Source organism: Fukomys damarensis, unplaced genomic scaffold (assembly GCF_012274545.1).
Source record: "Fukomys damarensis isolate Sample0158 unplaced genomic scaffold, DMR_v1.0_HiC HiC_scaffold_35, whole genome shotgun sequence".
Taxonomy (NCBI): Eukaryota; Metazoa; Chordata; class Mammalia; order Rodentia; family Bathyergidae; genus Fukomys; species Fukomys damarensis.
In genome coordinates, this window is record NW_022900947.1 from 28,812,944 (window position 1) to 28,826,257 (window position 13,314).

Below are 13,314 nucleotides of genomic sequence, written 5' to 3' on the forward strand. Positions count from 1 at the left end.
CCTACAAAAGGTATCTCAGGGTAGTGTTCCTATTGAGGATATTTTCTTTGATGTCACACATCAAAGAAAACTGGTTTCCAAACCAAAGAAAAAAGCATTGGTTCACTTGCTCCAGTCTTTCAAATCACTCTTTACCTACAATAATGACAAGGATACTTCTTATTCAGCCTGAAAGGTTTTTTTATTGAAAATTAGTAAGCTGCCAACATTTATTAATCTGCGATTTCACTTTTTAAGTATGGGTTTTTACCTTTTTTTTTTTTTTTTATAAGAAGACACTTCCTGCCTTGTGGTTTCTAGCTCAGTCCAGTCCCCAGCATTCCATGCTGCTGTACCATTTGTGCCCTCCAGGCTCAAGATCATGCAAGCCAAACCCTGAAGGCAGAATCTGTTGTCTCTGTGGGAGAGCTAACGTGCAGCCACTCAGTCCCCTCAGCCTCCCAGAAAAGCTCTCCCATTCCCTTCCCAACGTCATTCCCCTGTGGCACAGACTGGCACACCCTCCCCACCACGCACCACCACACTCCACAGCTGCCAAAGCTCCAGCTCACCTGCTACTCCGTACCACTTCGATCTCTCTTCACAGGTGTCACAGGCACCTCCCCATTGACACTTTCATTCCCGCTAACAGACATCAAGCTTCTCCGATCCTTCTGGTTTGGCTTGTGTTCCACTTTTGTGACTCTAAATCTGAGGAAGCAAAGAGGTGATGTGATGGCTTTGCTTTTTCACTAAAGAACAACTGAGTGCATTAAAAAGTATTTATCTATAGGACCCCTAACAAACCCAGCCAAAAGTTAAGACAGGAATGGAAAACATATTCAACAAAAGTGACATTTCTGACCAGCGATTCCCCTGTGCCCTGCCTATCCGCCCAGCTGTTGGGACTCAGCTACATCACAGACTACACTGGTATTTTGCAGAGTATGAAAGTGCATTAGAAAATACAGGCATTCAAATATTAAATAGCCTTGGCACTGTGGTTTCTAACAATGGCATGGGTTTTAACAAACGTTTCTTTAACCATAGAAGCCCACAGAAAAAGATAACCAGTTAATAAAATAGACAGCCATAAGCCAAATAGGAACTAGGTAGCAACCTCACAAAATTCAATCCTATCAGATCATTTAACTTGGTGCAAACATGCATGCACACACACGCACACACACACCAACACACAGAAATGCGCTCTTTCAGTACTAGCTGGTGGTAGGGGAAGGGGTTTCTGTTTTATAAAGATAAACTTTTCATTAAAGATTAAGGAAAAAATTAAAGAAGTGAAGGAAGAGATTTTCATTAAAAGTTGAGTAATTTCCTAGAATATTATCCCTTTAGTCTTTCAATAGTATGTCTTTGCAGTTCTGGTATTAATTTCCTTTCAAATGACATAAAATAAAATTATCCTTCTTTGTTCCAAATGAGATCACCAACTGTGAGGAGGAGGAAGCAAACAAGCAGGGGAAAAGTCGGATACACAGACCTACTGTCCAACTAGAAGACTCTTGAGCAACACATGCTGAAAAACAGCCTAAAATCATTAAATGCTCACAGGGCCCAATATCCCAGAAAGAGAGCTGGATTTGGGGCATTTGAGAAGCCATGTTGAATCTAGGTTGAAAATTTCAGCAGATTTTTTTAAAGCAAACAAAATGTGCTTTGTCCAAACAGCTACAGGTTCTCATTCATCTGTATTCATAAATTCCCAGGACTGCGCCTCTTACTAAAACACTGTGGTCATGAGTTGTCCCATTTAGCTGCAGGTGGCAAACAGCCCTCAGTTTTCTTGTGGCTTATGCAACAAAATGATGAAACCCAAATAAATTAAAATAAGGATAATAACAAAAATGGCTGATATTTCCTAGGTGCGTAAGTGTCCCAAGGAGTTCTCAAACCTGTACCTGAGTCATTTCATTGAGTCTTCACAGCAATCCTATGAGGTGAATGGACTGTCATCCTCACCTTCGGCAGGAAGAAACTAAGGCCCAGAGCCTCAGTTACATTTGTAAGCAGTGATGGGAGGATTCAAAAGAGGTGACTGCAATGAGTCAGGTTCCTCTGGACAGAAGTTTTTCCAAGAAAAAGAAGGTGCTTTGGTAACAGCTTTTTCTCAGTGCTCACCCTGTTACCAGCACAGGAGATCCAACTGCCTCTCCAAACATGGCCTTACAATGAGCTTCCTGCAAGAGCCTCAGAACTCAAATATAGGAACTGCAAAAATGCTTCATGTCAGGTTTATATGAGCCTTGAATAGCAGGGTCTTCTTTCACAAGGAAATAGTACTTTAGGACTGAGATGCCCAGGACACGATGGAGGTAAACTGAAGCAAGTCGTCAGAACAGTTTGCAAGGGACCTGATGTGGCAGAGATTGTAGAGTGCCAGATTTCCTCTTGTCTCTTCTGCCCGGCACATGACAACATGGCTGCCTATCAGTCAGGTGTGACCAAGTGCTTCATTCTAAGAGTGGATTATGAGCCACAGTAGTATGAGCCACTCCCTGGACTATCTCGCTAGAAACCCTTGATACATAATTCTCACAAACTCCCTTCTACTCGCAAACCGGGCACAGCCATGGGTCGAAGGGGCCTGGGACTGGAAGAAGGTGATGAGCCAGCCACACACTGCTCCTTGCTTTCATATCCATAAGTGAAACAGTCTACATTGTATGTAGTTGTGGTTCTCAGTTCTGCTACAGGTAATCAATCATTTCCCTTAATTAATACATCTCCTGACCTAGCAATAGCTGCCTTTTAGGAGACTCCTGTTAACAAAAATATCCAGATCAGAAAACATCCAAAAGCCTACAGGTCTAACCTGAGCCAGGCTTAGGAGCATATACTCCAAATTTAACACATAGCAACACATGCAAACCAGGAGAATCTGAAAGGCCCTACCTGCCCACAGAGAGGACTGTGACTTCCCCTTGGCGTCGTGGCCGAGCCTCTCTGGACTTGCTGGTGGGTTTTATGAAGTGCCATCGCTTGTGCCTGCACCTCTGACACACATCTCGTTCCACAGCTCCGCCCACAGTGTGCAGATGGTGGCCACAGATATGCTTCCCTGGTGTGGCTCCTGGTGACAAGGGCCCAGGACTCACAGGGCTCCCAGGGGTGGTAGGAGTCAAGGGGCTATGGTGGGAAGAAGAGGAAAGGAAAAGTCAGCACTGGTTTCATGAAAGAAATTGCTGCCAAACATCTCTCCCTGTAATATAAGAAGCAGGATTAAAATTGGAAAAAAATTGTACACATGGTCTCTGTAGACTGATCTTAAACAAAGGCACTCAGCTCTCAGGATCTCTCAGGGACAGCTCGTTTCAAACAATCATAATGTAATTTACCACTTCTCAAATTCAATTAATTGGCTAGAAATAAACCACCACTTCTAATGATGATGCAGCGTTTGACTTTGGAGTATGAGTTTTCTTTCCAAAGCATGTATCTTCCTTCTCATGCAGTCATACTAGCTGCTCACACACACAGCCAAGTGTCTGCCTAGAGCTCTCAGCAGCATGATCCTCCAAACATTTCTGGGAGACAGAAAACCTTAAATTCCAATGGAATTATCAGATGCTTTATAATAAGAATATTAAATCCAATCTGACCTTTGCATCAAAGGAAGAAAGCTTCAGGTCAAGTATCAAAAGTGATGCTCAAAACAGACGTTGACAGTGTTGATAGATAACAGTAATAAGAAAATAACACTTAGCATTCCAAGAACTTTGTTAATTCAATTAATCTTTATAAAACCTTATGATGCAAGCATTAACAATTTCCTTACTTCAAGAAGGAAGATGGTTTGGGTGTGGTGTCATATGCCTATAACCCCAGCACCCATAGGCTGAGACAAGAGTATTGTGACAAGTTTGAGGCCAGCCTGTGCTACCTAGTGAGTTCAGGAGATAGTTTCCTATCTCAAAAGGAAAAAATAAAGGAGGACTGGTGGGAAATATAGCTCAGTGGTAAAGGGCTAGCTTACAATGTGTGAAGCCCTGGCTTTGATACTCAGAACCACAAATGGTAGATATAAAAATGACAGCACTGAAGCTTAGAGAAGCTAAGTAACTTGCAAAGAAGTGTGGATCAGAGATCCAAACCTAGAAGGTTGCATTGCTAGAACCACAGTGTTACTGATCACAGAACACGATGCTTCAGAAACAATGGAGACCACTTCTGATCATCTGTAAGAAATCTGGCCAGATTAGCCAGAATATAACAGGCAGACATACATGGCCAGATTTGGCTCCTTTCAAAAGGCATGTATCCAGACTCTGGCCACTACAAGAGGAAGGATTAGAACAGGTCAGGGCAAGACTGAGCAGGAAACAGCTTGTGGTGCATCTCAGAGCCTGGCACCTGAGACATGGACAGAGCCCAAAAGGGCCTCTTGGAAGACTAGCGATGGCACAGACCAGCATTGGGTTGCTGACACCTGCCTAACCCACTCATGTTTTAAAATGGTACAGGCCAGGAGTAGGGGATGAGGATTCACATTTAGTAAATCAAGAAACAGTGTGAACTTGTCGCCATATGTTGGAAAGTTACATTCATGTTTTCAACTATAGTCATTCCCCGAGCATTTATCAAGTACCAGCTCTGTATAAAGCCTGATGACATCTCCTACAGAATGCCTAAAGATGATGGAGACAAAGACACCAGGAACTGATACCATCTTCATCCTAGCTGTCTGCAGTCAGGGCTGGAGTGTGGGGGCAGTCTGTGTCCACCTGAGAGTTACATCATGGGAACTTCCCAAGCTCACCCCTGTGTGCTCAAAGAATATCTCACACCTCATTAATGTTCGACCTGTGCTGTGTGCAGGCCCATCCACAAAGCAGCAAAAGATCCAACCTCTCGCCGTGGCTCTCAGGCCCAGTTGGCCTTCTTGGCCTTCATGCTGCTGCCATTGCACACTCTCTGGCCACCCCAAGTCAACCACTGCCCTATATTTTTGTGCTCCAACCCCTTTTGTCCTGGGCTTTCTTCTTTCTATAAGCAGCTCTGTCTCTGAAACAGCTGATTCTAATGATGCCGCTTCCCTAAGCCACTGTGACTTCAGCCGGCCCCACAGAGTTCCAAGATTGCCCAACAGTGCTTCTCCTGCAGCAATTTCGGGCTCCATCTCCCATAATGCCTCACAGGCCCACCTGTGTGCCCACACTGAGCTCCTCCAGGGCAAAAGGCTGTGAATGCCATGTTTAGCACAGTATCCAGCCCACAGCAGGCACTCGATACATGCTCCTTATTGGAAAAATGATAAGTATGCATTAATCCTTAATTATGAAAGAAATGGTGCTCGGTGACCATAACCTAGAATCAGAAATATAAAAGTACAGTGTACCGGGTATGCCCACACCATCTGTTCAAAGAAGACTATTTCAGTGTCAACACAACACTCAGTTATCTCCATTTTACAGATGATGGACTGGAGCTCAGTGTGGTCAGCGAACTCACCCAAGAACAGGCAGTCAGTAAGTGGTACAGGGAAGCTTGGACCAAAAGCTCCCAGCACCAAAGCTGTGTTCCTGCTCTTGGCCTCTATGCCATCATTCCTCGGGCCTGGATCTCTCCACAGCAGCTCCTGACCAGGATAGAGTCCCCTCAGGAACACTGACAATGTGGAGACATTTGGGCTTGTTGCACCTAGTGGGGGCAAAGTGGGGTGGTCTGATATCTGCTGAGCTAAAGCCAGGAACATCATCAGAGACCCCCACAGTACACAGACAACACCTGTAGCAAAGGGGTACCTGGCCCCCAACATCCACAGAGCCAAAGTTGAGAATTCTGCTCTTATAGAACAGTATTTCAAATGTCACAGCTGAACAAATAAAAAATGCCCCACTAAATGGAAGGAGGAGGAGTACTCACCTTTCAGCATCAACCAGACTGTTGTCTGCTACCATCGCCTTCAAAACATCCACATTTGCTAAGGAGTAAAAAGGAAATTAAAGAATAGATTAAATTAGGCTCCAAATGTTCTTTTAAAAAAAAAAACTCCAAATATGTGGGAGAGGAGGAAGCAAACTGAATCCCAGCTTCTTGAGACACCCACACCCCTTCCCTTCAGCTCCTATGAAGTGGCCCAGCTCTCAAGCACATAAAGCCTCTGGGAATGCTCGGTTTCTCCAGGCTATTTAACAGGCAAGGCCAACTACTATTACTGACTCCTAACCTTTTCCATTGATTTTTAAAGCATTGTTCCCATGACTAACCACAACAAATTCTAAAGACAGGAAAGAATTTCTTTAAAAATCACTATTTACCACGTTAGACACCACGACCAGCACCGAACGGTCATTCAAATGACATCTCCAGAAGAGGACAATTGAGTCCAGCTCCAACCCTGCTGTGTGGGAGTTCAGGGTCAGGGGTTTACACACAGTGCTTCTCAACCTACTTTTCTAGCCCCACCCAGGAGCCTTTTTCCACATTTTCCCCTTATCAGCCTCCTGTGAAAATGAAATACTAAAGATACAGTACCTGTCTTTTTCTGTTGTTTGTACATATCTGTGTTGTAAGAGACTAAGAATTTTCTGTCTCCCCCAGGATCCAATTTGCATCTTCCTGAGGGACACACCCTTGGGAGTGTATGAATCTTTTTTTTTTTTTTAAGAAATATTTGCTAGGCATAATGGCACACACCCATAATCACAGCACTTTGGAGGCTGAAGCAAAGGATTGCAAGTTCCAGTCTTGTGTAGTCAACTAAGCAACTTAGACCTTCTCTCAAAATTGTGAAAAAATTTAAAAGGGATGGGGACCTAGGTCAGTGAGAAGGCCCTCAGCACTGCATAAAGAAAGAAAGAAGGGATGGAAGGAAGGATGGAAGGACAGAGGGAGAGAGGGAGGGAGGGAGGAAGGGAGACAAAGAGGGAGGGAGAGAGAGGGAGGAAGGGAAGGAAGGAAGAAGAGATTAACACAACATACCATTCTTGGCTAAAAGAAACATTTTCTTTGACCTTCATAAGTTTCCATGAGGATGTCAAAATTCATTTTCAAACACAAGTTTTTATTTTAAACAAGGCTCTTGTCATTTCAAAGTACCAACAATGGACCCATAGTATCTCTCCCCATATACAAAGACAATTCAATCATTTTCCCTTTTGATTAATAAAGAGGATCCAGGAAAATAATTTTCTTTCAGTAATGGGGTTGGATATTGCTGTAGTTTGGAAGGGGTTCATCTCTCCCAAAGATTCACGTGTCGGAAGACTGTCCTGAGTGTGGCGATGTGGGAGGGGGTGGGACCTTTACTAGGTGGGTGGGGCCTGGTGGAAAGTGGTTAGGTCACTGGTAGTGCTGCCCTCAGAAGGGATTATTACAGTTCTCAGCTGGGTGTGGTGGCATCCACCTGCACTCCCAGCTCTTGGGAGGCTGTGGCAGGAGGATTACTGCAAGTTCAAGGCCAGCCTGGGCCACACAGTGAGCTCAAGGCCAGCCTGAACTACATAACAAGACCCTGACTCAACAAAAGCAAAAGCAAAAATGAATTGATATACTTCTCATGGTACCCTGATTGGTTCTCAAAAGAACACTGTTACAAAAGAGGGCTGGAGATGTAGCTCAGAGATAGATAATCTGCTTAACATGCGGAGGCTCTTGGGGCAAACCCCAGCACCAAAATATAAAAGCAGAAGCCCTACTCATGACTGGCTCTCTGACTTCCCATCTCATTGCGACCTTTCCCTCTGGCACACTTACCCCATGATGATACCCACTGTTATGCCACCCAGCCACACTGGGCCATGAGCAGAGCCAAATCAATGAAGCTGCCTGACTTCAGGCCTATAGCCTCTAATACTGAACTAAATCAACTTCTCTCTGTGAAATTCCTAGCCTCAGGTATTTTAATATAGTAACAGAAAAAGGACTAATACAGATACACAATCTCATGTACAAATGCATATCTTATTGGATACAAATATACAATTTGTCAGTTTACACTTACTAAATGCCATAATTTACCAAACTCCAAAGTATAAACAGAGAAAAAGAAAAACAACAAAGGGTATGAAAACAAAGATAGCAATACTAGCACTTAAAATAATGAGTTTTTTAAAACTAAAAAGTTTAAACAGTTGCCCAAGAAAATTAATCACCCATAAAATGATGAATGCCTTTAAAATGAAAGACCAAATTATAAAGTGATACCGGAAGATAAAATATATTACAGTCACTACTCAAGCTTGTTTCTTGTGTACTTGTATTTCTCACGATTTCATGAATTCCTGTGACTCATCCCTATATCTCAGAAATAATTACCCAACAGCCCCTTTGTGCTGAGTGAAGTTTCTAAGAGTGAACTCTAGTTTCTGTGCAAACATCATTCACACCCACTCTGTCTGAGCAGGGGGAGCACGTGGGACTGACACACACGTCCACACCTACACACGTGTGCACAAACATGCACACCCCACCTCTAGGCTAACTTTCAAGTCTGCACCTGGGAGTAAACTTTGGTCATGTGTCCCTTGGGAACATTTCTGTCTTCTTGTAATGAGAAAACTCCTCAAACACCACTGGCAGGACTTGAACACATGCTTTAATTTCGTTGTGGAATTATAATAAAAGGACAGCAATTTCTCTTGAATAAAGAGTTGTCCATGGTATTCACAGAGGACCTCCCAAAGATAACAAAAGCACAAGTCCTTTATGTAAGTGGCATTTGCATATAACCCATGTACATCCTTCTGCACACTTTAAATCATCTCTAGGTTACTTATCATACCAAATGTAATGTAAATGTTATATAAATAGCAATTACACTGGGTTGACTAGGGAAAAATGACAAGAAAGAAGTATGCACCTGTTCAATAAAGACACAGATTTTTTGAACATTTTCAATTTTTGGTTGAATTCCTGGATACAGAGGGCCAGCTGTCTCCTCCTTGCATATTGCTCATAATTCCAACCAGCCAAGAGAGAGTTTCCGGACACACGCCAACATTCTGTCAACTCTACTTCCTTCCATAAGTACCTCACAAATGGGAGGAACCAGTTAGAGGGAAAAAGAATTGAAGAAATTTTCTAGTTCACATTTTTTTCCAGAATATGCTTCCTCTCTTTTCCCCCGAATTTTTTCTTGATAACAGGCACAAAAGTGAAAGTTATGCAAGAAGAAAATGCCCTGCTGTGTCTCCTACTACTATTTCCTCAAACTTTTCCTTATACAATGCACAAATGTCCTAAGCAGTAACTAATAACACCATCACCAAAATTTATATGCCAGCTAAAAGCTTTACAGACCTTACCATACTGGACTCTTCCAACAACCCTAACCATAGGAGGAATTATCACTCCCATTTTACAGATAAAGAAACTGAGGCTTAAAGACAGTAAATGACCAGCCAGAGTTACACAAGTGGAGAGTGACAGAGTTGGCCGCAATATCTGATGTGTGAGAGGAGAGCAGATACTTTAAACCCTGCCACTCTCCTGCTGCTCCTTCAGTATGCAGGTACCCACCCACCGACACAGGCTGAGTACAGTTAACAGAGCAGGGGTGCACAATCCTCACAGCACCTTTCAGAGCCCGCTCCATAATCAAATTTGTTGTAAAGGCGTCCTTTCTACAATGGTATAAATGGTGTCACGGTAAAAACTTCACAAAGGGATCTCTGGCTTGGAGGGACTAATCAAGGATCTTGAGGAGTAACCGCAGCTCTCTCCATTTGTACTGTTGGAGACAGTTTAAGGGCCCACTGCAGAAACTCAGCTACAGAGTCCCTAGGGTTTTCCAAACTTCCATATAATGCAAGAAAACTCTGACCACCCAAAAGCTGGTCAGTTTGGCTCTATGTCACAGGTTAAAAGACAGAACTGGCATGAATCCAGCCCTTAGTGTAGGGAGGAAGAGTCAGCATGCAGTTGTGTCCGAGAACTTCTGAAACCGCAGAACTTCCTGAGATGGGAATGTCTGTTATTCATAATGAGCCATGAGATCCCGAGTCTACTGGGTTGGACGAGGGTGGGGCCGGTCATCAGAAAGGCTGAGGGATTAGAGTTGGAACTTCCTGGCTGCTGGACCCACCGAGGTGCTGGGAGGGTGGTGCACCAGGGCATGGACAGAGGGATGTAAGCTGTATCTCCACCCCACACCCCAATACTTTGTCCTGTGCATTTCTTCATCTGGTGGTTCCTGAGTTACACTCTTCATAACAAACCAACAAATGTTAAGGGCCAGGGATTTAGCTCAGTAGTTCTGCCACCTGCTTTACAAGCACAAGTTCCTGAGTTCGATCCCCAGTACCAAAAACAAAACAAAAAAATATTAATAAAATGTTTCCCTGAGTTCTAGAAAACATTCTAGCAAACTACCAAACCCAAGGAGAAGGCTGTGGAAATTGCATGATTGATAGCTTTTGGGTCACAAGTACCAGAGGCCTGGACTGGTGACTGGCATCTGAAGCAGGGACAGTGTTTGGGACTGAGCCCCTAACTGAGGGGTCACATGCTATCTCCGAGGCACACGCAGAGATGAGTTAAATTATAGGACATGCAGCTGGTGTTTGGAGAGCTGGAGAAATGCTTAGTGGGAAAAAGTCCACATATCTTGTATCAAAAGGGAGATGTAAAGTGTAGGGAAACAATGTGTGTTTGCCCAGCAGGTCAGCTACTAGATCCAAACTCCAACACATAGTTGCCTAAGCTAAAATTGATTTCCAAAATTAAAGATACTGGGGCCAGGGATTTAGCTCAGCAGTTCAGTGGCCTGCCTCGCAAGTGCAAGGACCCGAGTTCAATCTCCGGTACCAAAAAAAAAACAAAAAAAACCAAAAATCCCAAAGACAAAACCAAAATTAAAGACATGTGTTTGAACTATAAAGAGAAGGGAGGAGGGGAAACAAAAAGAATTAAGAAGTGTTATGCACATGTACCAACTTTCCATGATTAATCATTATGTACTGCAAACATGTACTAATAAAAATTTTTAAAAACAGATAAAAAGCAATACCACCATGAGTACAGTTTGGCTACCTGATTTATATAGACTGTAGAAATTAAAATCTGAAAATTAAAAGAAAGGAGAGGTAGGCTGGGCATGGTGGTACATGCCTGTAATCCCAGCACTCGGGAGGCTGAGGCAGGAGGATCTCTGTGAGTTCAAGACTAGCCTGGGCTACACAGTGAGTTCCAGGTCAGTCTCAACTACATAGTGGAACCCTGTCTCAAAAAAACAATAAAAACAAAAAAACAAAAAAGAAAGGAGAGGCAACTCTGTGCTCTGTGGCTTAAAGGGACCCAGTATCTAGAAGTGGGTGGGAAGAGATAGGCTGTTCATTACCTACGTGAATTTCACCCTTGGAACCACCCTCTCTTCTGTAAGGTGGGCATAACAATATCAACTCCAGTGATGTTTTCAGGATTTGAAGACATTACACACATAAAGCACACACATAAAACATCGAGATCTAAGTCCAATACATACAAAGCACACTCTAAAAACACCACTGGAAATTATGCTGAAACATGTGCAACTGCTGTTCTCCCAAGTGAAAAGGTCAGGGAAGAGTAGAACACACTGACAAATGGTCCGGGCAAGATAGGGGTGGGGAATCTGCAGGCAGAGGGGTGTGGGCAGAAGAGCAGGGATTTACTGATGAATATATAGGGACTTCAGCTCTTAGACAAATGGCTGTGCTCTATCAGTGCATGCTACATAAGTCACCCAGTGCCAATTATAACAAGGACAGCCCAGGGAAAACATTTTCTTTTAAACTGGCACAAGAACTCAATGTATAGGAATCCACAGCTATTGAGTGTATGACAAGGAGAAACTACTCAAACTACTCAGGAGATAGAATCTGCTATGGTGGGTGGGTCCCCAGAATTCATGCATCAGAACTTAGTCTCCAAAGTCACAGGCATATGGTATCTGAAGGCTGCGCCTTAGGATATGACCGGGGCATGAGGGCTCTGCCCAAAGAGTAGATTCATGCACTCACGGACTAATGGGTTACTGAGGGAGTGATTTTGGCACAAAGCAAGCTCCCTCAGGTACAACTGCTCCGACTGCCATGTGATGATACAGCAAGAAGGCCCTGAGCAGATGCAGGATAGAGGCCAGGCTCGTACACACGCCAGCCTCCAGACCCACAGGCAGCCCGAACCTCTGTTCTTCCCAAGGAGCACGAGGGGTGTTTAGTGACAGCAACAGAAAACAGGGTGGGATGCTCTTGAGATAATAACAGTGGTCAGAACTATGACCATCAGTCACAATTAAATGAAGTTTCCACTGCAGAAGATGAAGGGTAACAATACATTTCACAGGGGAAAGACACGTACTCCAAGGGGTAAGCTGATTAAAATGTTTCCCTACTTAGGAACAGATAACAGAGAAACAGAATAGACAAATCTAGACACAGAGAGCAGAGGTGTGGCTGTCAGAGGCTGGGGGAGGAGGGACAGGGAGTGACTGCTTCGTGTGCACAGTTAGTTTGTGATGATAAACAGTTCTGGAACCACCAGTGGTACCATAACATTGTGGATGAACTCAGTGCCACTGAATTCCACACTTTAAAATGGTTACAGTAGCAAATTTTATGTGTATTTTACCATAGTTTTTCAAGTACAAAAAAATAACAGATAATATTTGAGTGCTTATTATTATACTGAGCATTTCATGTGCCATTTCGCAACAGTGCTGTGAGGTACATATTATGACTCCCATTTTGTAGGAGGAAGCTGAGGCTTCACAGAGTAATGAGACTTTCCCAACTGTACACAACTCGGAATCAGGGAGACCATGACTGGAACAGGAGCCATCAGCCCCAGGCTGGCTCTCCTCAACACGCAGGTCACAGGCACTCAGAAACTCACTAATGTGAATTCCCCCGTGCCCGGATAATGTGGAAGCCTGGGAATTAGGGAGCTTAGGTAAATCAAGGCGAGCCCATTCCAATTCTGATTCTTCAAAGCAGGTTTTTGATAGAACAAGAATACTAAATTGCGCTGAACACAAAAATATCCATACCTTCATTTTTCATGATGTAATGGACAATCTGCCCAACCGTGTCGCTATTTTCATTTATGCTGTCATTCAGCTCTGAAAGAGAAAAGAGGATGGGAGTCCGTGTCAAACTTGGCCACTCACAGGCGGAAAGTCGATTAGACACTCAGTGTCAGAGCCCAAGACCTCACGGAACAGCTGCCCAAAAGCTCAGGTGGTCATGTGTGATGCAGAGATATTAGCTTTCTTCCTTCAGACCCACACTTTCCAGCATCACACGTTGTGACTTTACTGACATAACTAACTTAAAAAGAAAGTATCAGAGTTGTCTATCCATCTCTTCTCATGGTCAAATATCCACTCACTTTCTA

At 43.6% G+C, this 13,314-nt stretch overlaps 1 protein-coding gene across 1 annotated transcript in view; it reads right to left on the minus strand.

Annotated features, from left to right (window-relative positions):
• Window positions 1-251: 251 nt before the first annotated feature.
• The window catches only part of Rell1 (RELT like 1), a 49,549-nt gene continuing 36,486 nt past the window's right edge, over window positions 252-13,314 (minus strand). Inside the window, exons 3-7 of the mRNA XM_033758904.1 lie at window positions 12,968-13,039; window positions 5,863-5,920; window positions 2,893-3,126; window positions 552-690; window positions 252-408 (exon numbers count right to left, since the gene is read on the minus strand). Coding sequence (XP_033614795.1) covers window positions 555-690; window positions 2,893-3,126; window positions 5,863-5,920; window positions 12,968-13,039 — 500 coding nt within the window. The 3' untranslated portion in view covers window positions 252-408; window positions 552-554. The remainder of the gene's footprint in view (window positions 409-551; window positions 691-2,892; window positions 3,127-5,862; window positions 5,921-12,967; window positions 13,040-13,314) is intronic.